Consider the following 6,000-nt stretch of genomic DNA (forward strand, 5'->3'; position numbering starts at 1 on the left):
CTCTTGCAGTTAACCCAAATCACCTCCAGTCTTGAGTAAGCAAAGAAGCAACCTTGTCAAGCTTTCCAAACTTTTCAAACCAAACTCTTCTTCTGTGCTGAACATCAGTGTGACATTATGATCCTGTCGTGCTCCACACTGATGGCTTTCACAAGTTGCTCTGTTCAGTCTTCTTGTGCTCATGGGGATGAGTGGTGGCTGCCTTTCCTAACTGACCTAAACAGAACTCTAAAATAAAGTGGATATTGCAAAAGGGTGAAGGTGGCAAGTAGGTAATCAATTAATGCAGATGATCTGATGAGGAATGTCCAAAAAATCCCTCCTACAATAAGGTTATAGAAAGCCTCCCCTTCAAGCATACAGTGAGAACAGTTGTAGTCCTGTGGAAGGATAATATGGAATAAGTAACAGCTCCTACACTTTTCTGATCAGGACTGAGTAAAAGAAGTTAAAATGTGAACAATTTCCATTCCTGTCCTTCCTGAGCAGCATTCCTGCACTCTTCAAATCTGCATCTACACCTCTTTGTGCAGTGGTTGCTTTATGGAGTACGTTGTGAGGGTTAAATGCTGTAAGTCAGGTTACTTGTGAGGCTCACGCTAGTGCATGCCCTGGGCAGGAGCAGGTCTGTCTTGTGCAGGCAGTGGGGCATTACCATTCCTTTTAAGTGACACTGCTGCAGAAATTCACAAGAATGAGGAAACTGCAAACTGAAACAGCTACAGCCCTAATGTCATTACTTATTCTACCGGGACCTCATAAACATCGGTGCATTATATTCAAAAGTGCAACAGTGTAGCAGTGGTGGCAGTGGCAGTGATAGCAGTGAGATTTGTTGTAACAGCACTAACTCGTATTCAGGGCTGTGTCACAAATTCCCATGGTGCCGAGTGCAAGGATTGCAAGGGAGGATCCATTGTGCTAGCTGCTCTTCAGGGACTGTGCAATATAATGAAGACAATTCAGTATAATGAGAAACTGTATTTTTTATAATGGCACATGAGCATGTGCAGTCTTTTCTGCCCATGTCACATCCAGCCTTCTGGAAACTTGCTTTTTGAATGTCACAACTCATTATTCCACTGTACTTGCTTTGGCACAGGTATCATGAACTAGAGGAAAGATAGTTGAGTTCTAACAGCTAATGTCCATCCGGCCTTATGAGTCACAGTGGCTTGGATGTTTCCTCCATTACCCAGAAGACTGCTTCTTTTCTAAAATTTCATTTTTGGGTCATAATTGAACATTTCCTCTAGCCAAAACCAATGGAAAGGCACCAGTATTCTCAACCTCAGGTTTAAATTTATCTTGTTGATTTCGTAAGCTATCTTGCTGGACTTCACACAAAGCCTCTAATCTAACCACTCAGGAAGCAAATACATACTCTTCCAATTCAGAACTGCAAATGGCATTTTACTTCTATTTTCAAAGGCACTTTGGTGCGAGTCACTGTTCCTCAAACCATATCTAGCTTTTCTTAGCTTTTATGAATATATGGGAGAAAAGGCCACAGCCAGAAAATCCTTCTCCAAACCACTAATAGTAACCCTAACAAAGTGGTCTGATCTCTGTTGATGAAATGGCCTTCTTTTATGTTTCATGTTTCTATAAAGGAAAAAAAAGGCCTGAAGAATAATCTAAACTTCTGCTGCCCCCACATCATAGCTATTGTGTTGTAAGTTAATAGGCTGATTTGTACTAACTTCTTAAGTTCAAGGTAAAGAAGTAAAGAGGATTTTGAAAGTATAGGGGATTGCAGGAAAATGCAAAATGGAACCAAAGTGGACACTGGTCTCAATCACAACTTCTGTGCTTTTCATGGGCATGTGAGTGAAATGAGTGGCATCACATGCACCCTATTGCCTCCTTCTGCAATGTAACATATCCAAGTATCTTAACTGTCTTGCACACAGAGAGGGGAAACTGGAGTCCCTGTACTGGTGTCAACCTTCAGAGCAGATATCTGGCATCTCTGTACTCAGCACACATGAATCATACACCTGTGGCATGATAGTAAATAGCACAGGGTTGACCACTTGCACCACGTAAATCATACAAGTGTGCAAGTAATTACACCAGAAAGTGGAGTGATGGATCCAGCCACAGTCTGACGCAGCCAGCTGCAGTCTTATGCAACCACAGCCACATCACAGCCAGCTTTGGTGCCTGGCAGATTATGTCTCATCTAAGTGGAGGGAAAGGTACCACAATTTGTACTACTGCAATGCCAGTGACTTTAATTTATTATCCCAGGTTAGCTCAGAGTGAGTGAAACAAAGAAAGAGATCTGCATTTGTGATCTGTTACTTTCAGAAGTGGCTTGTAGCTTTCAGAAGTGTTAATCTGGTGAATAGTGCCACATCCAGCTGGAAGCCAGTCACTAGTGGTGTCCCCCAAGGATTAGTGCTGGGCCCCGTGCTCTTTAATATCTTCATTGATGATCTGGATGAAGGGATTGAGTCCATCATCAGTCCATTTGCAGATGACACCAAGCTGGGGGCAGGTATTGATCTGCGGGAGAGTAGAGGGGCTTTGCAGAGGGACCTTGACAGGCTGGACAGACGGGCAGAATACAACAGCATGAGATTTAACACATCCAAGTGCCGGGTTCTGCACATTGGCCACAACAACCCCATGCAGAGCTACAGGCTGGGGTCAGAGTGGCTGGAGAGCAGCCAGGCAGAGAGGGACCTGGGGGTGCTGGTTGACAGTAGGCTGAACATGAGCCAGCAGTGTGCCTGCACCAGGGGAGGTTTAGGCTGGATGTTAGGAAGAAATTCTTCATAGAGAGAGTGATTGCCCATTGGAATGGGCTGCGCGGGGAGGTGGTGGAGTCACCATCATTGGAGGTGTTTAGGAGGAGACTTGATGGGGTGCATGGTTGCATGGTTTAGTTGATTAGATGGTGTTGGATGACAGGTTGGACATGATGATCTTGAAGGTCTCTTCCAACCTGGTTTATTCTATTCTATGCTATTCTATTCTATTTACACTTTTAAAAAGATCTCTTGTAATCTGGATTTATCTATAAAAAGAACTTTCTCTGTGGTTAGTTCCCCAGTGACTGCCATTTACAGGAAGTGGAAAGCCACTTTCCCCAGTAATCTACAGTCAAATTGATGTTCCTATTGTTATCCTAGTGAAAAACTATCTTTAAATTCATATGACAAAGTGAAACATAGTTGTAAAAGCTTCAGACATATTAAGATTTACAAAATTGTTTAAAATACAGTTTACTAATGTTTTGTTTAATTTAATTTAATGTAATCAGGTATTAGATACAGTATTTTTATATCAGTGCCCTACTTTACACTTTGACATAGGAATGGAAATCTCAGAAAGCCAGAAGAAACAAGCCATGCAGAATGCCCGTAAGTCAAGGCATGGAAAAATGAAAGGTGAGTGTTCAGAGTTGCTTTACATTCTTACTGTGTTTGAGTGTTGTTTGTGTTAGGAGGTAGCACAGTCTGGTTATGGTTGAGTTCTTCAGTATAGAACAAAAATGTTCACAGCTTACATGGAGTTAAAATAATTTCCATTAGCCAGCATTTTTTAGATCAAATCCCATTGCCTGTGTAAAGTCTATGTTAAATCAGCTCCCCAGTCTCCTTCAGATGGGCAAGTCAGTATTCTTTTCATTAGAGAAGAAACTCAAGAGGAAAGGGAAGTGGTTTATTTAAGGATGTAAAAAAGTGCATCCAGAGATTAGAGCAGAAATGAGGGTTACAAACTCCTTCCTTTGCTTTTACTCAAACAGCTCATTCTTCTTTAGCAGTTTTGTGCTTTGGTTAAAATATCCTAAAGTTCTCTTTGAAAGCCACCTGTTGCTGTATTTCTGATGACAAACTTAAAATAGCTTCCTTCTGCCCTAGACTATAAGGAAGGATGGACTAGAAACATGAACAGCTCTTTTTATTCCTGTTCTCTCAAAAAAGTGTTGTGATTTTGTCCTTTTCCCTCTTCAAGGCAAACGTGGGTAAATCTCTAGTGTGGCAAGAACATAAATTAAGTCTGAGTTTAGGAGTAAAGGAGTTGATGTTAGGTAGTCCTCTGCTCCATGGGATTAATACAATGAAATACTTTTTATGACAATTAGGTACCTATAAAACCTATCTAGATTTTCAGGGGAGTGGCTGAAAATTGTGATCAGGAGATTCTCTTCAGAATCCACCAAGGTCAAAGTCTGAGAACACCAGCCTGGAAAACTGTTTTCCATATTGAAGAAATAATGTTTTTGTTGGTAGCAGTATTTTACTTGGCCTTATTCAGAGGACTGACTGAAACATGAGTATCTACTGTGTTAAGTCATACCTTTGAAACACCAGAATTTACTTATGCAAACAACATAGCTAGGCTATATGAAACTGCTGCCTAATTTTGGTGATTCTGTGAAGTTATTTTTACTGGTATTATTCTCTTAAACCAAATCAGTGCAGCAATTAAAAAGCCCAACACCAGAAAAGGTAACCTTTAAGTTGTGCTTCTGTTCAAGGTCATAGCAAAATTCATACTGGCATTATTGGCAATTGAATTTGTCTCATGGTCCTGTCCTTAACTTTTCCCAGTGTTGATTGCTCTGCTAGCTGACTCATACACGTTCTTATATGTTTTCTTTTGCAGGTGTCAGCTATAATGGGTGCCCCGTGCCTCCTCCACACCAAAGCCTCCATCCTATTCATCAGCGCCACATCACTGTGCCTACCAGCATCCCGCAGCAGCAGGTTTTTGCCTTGGCAGAACCCAAGAGGAAGCCATCCCTCTTCTGGCATACCTTCAACAAACTCACCCCCTTTAAAAAGTGAGAGGCCAAGGACCTGGAAAGGACATTGTCATGGAGGGATACTTGCTCCAGGGGAAGACCTTGGAGATATGGTTAAGCTTATTCGAGCTCAGTGAATCTCCAGTTTTGGAGGGAAAACCTTGGGCTCCCTTGAGCCAGAAATAGCACCTTTGTCCAGAAGAATGAATTTCCTTAAGACTGCTCTGAAGTCAATGTTGTCAGCATTGCTGATGAAGAGCAGTCTTCCTTCTGACAAAGACAGCTTGCTGTTACTCTGAAGCAGCAGTGTTTCTTCTCTGTTTCTTAGTTATGTTGAAGTAGTGATGGAGTCATGCAGGTCATTGTAACATTTCATTTTTCTTAACCTTATATTGATGGCCAAATTTAAGGTAGGGAGGAATTTTTCCTAAGGGGGTGTATGAGCAAGGAATCTTAGGAGACTTTTCTCCTTCCTTTCGGAGCACTGAGCAGAGATCATCCATTCCATTAAAACCAGGTGGAGACATGTGATTAACCAGGTGCTGCGGAATGTAGTGGACCCTAATCCTTCCTGTTGTCTTCTATTGAATTGCCAAATGGCAGAACATCCCACAAGGCCTTATCATATTCCAGATTGGAACAGGGAAGTTTTATTCTGTCATGTAGAAACATGAACAGAGTGTGAAATGGACTGTAAAGATCTGTGCATTTATTGCACACAGGTGGAAATGAAGAGCCCAGGGCATCTCAGATTGATTACTCTGTCACAGCAATATACCGCATGCATGTATGCTCTTCTGTATAGAGCTTTTATATCACCTTTTGCGCACTTCTTTGCCTGAGAGATGCTTCTTTATATTTCCAGTATGCTTATTGCTCTTGTGTAAAATGTACTTTATTCCCCTTTTTTTTATTATCTGACAGAGATAATGTGAATGTACAAAGTCAGAGTTGAGGCAGTACATGCTGACTGCTGGCTATGTTACATAGTTCTCACACTTGTATTCATGTAGTTTGGCGTAGGAAATGGATGAATGGTAATGTACATACAGTTACGCAGTTTGGATCCATGCTTCTTATGCACAGTCAATTGACAATGGGTTGTGACCAATTATTTCTTTACAAAGAAAATCTTACTGGAAGGGACAGAGAAATTGTGTGGATTTTTTGTTTCAGAGTTGTCAGACTGTATTGGAATGGGAAGGCCCTGATAGGTCAGCTCTGGCCAGCATATGCAATGC

At 41.5% G+C, this 6,000-nt stretch overlaps 1 protein-coding gene across 7 annotated transcripts in view; it reads left to right on the forward strand.

The window, feature by feature from the left end:
• The window catches only part of SPATA13 (spermatogenesis associated 13), a 153,791-nt gene extending 147,998 nt beyond the window's left edge, over positions 1–5,793 (forward strand). For all 7 annotated transcript variants that reach the window (XM_054164531.1, XM_054164533.1, XM_054164535.1 and 4 more), the window contains 2 exons: positions 3,324–3,398; positions 4,621–5,793. In XM_054164531.1, coding sequence (XP_054020506.1) covers positions 3,324–3,398; positions 4,621–4,802 — 257 coding nt within the window. In that variant the 3' untranslated portion in view covers positions 4,803–5,793. The remainder of the gene's footprint in view (positions 1–3,323; positions 3,399–4,620) is intronic.
• Positions 5,794–6,000: the final 207 nt, after the last annotated feature.

This window comes from Dryobates pubescens, chromosome 10 (genome assembly GCF_014839835.1).
Source record: "Dryobates pubescens isolate bDryPub1 chromosome 10, bDryPub1.pri, whole genome shotgun sequence".
Lineage (NCBI taxonomy): Eukaryota > Metazoa > Chordata > Aves > Piciformes > Picidae > Dryobates > Dryobates pubescens.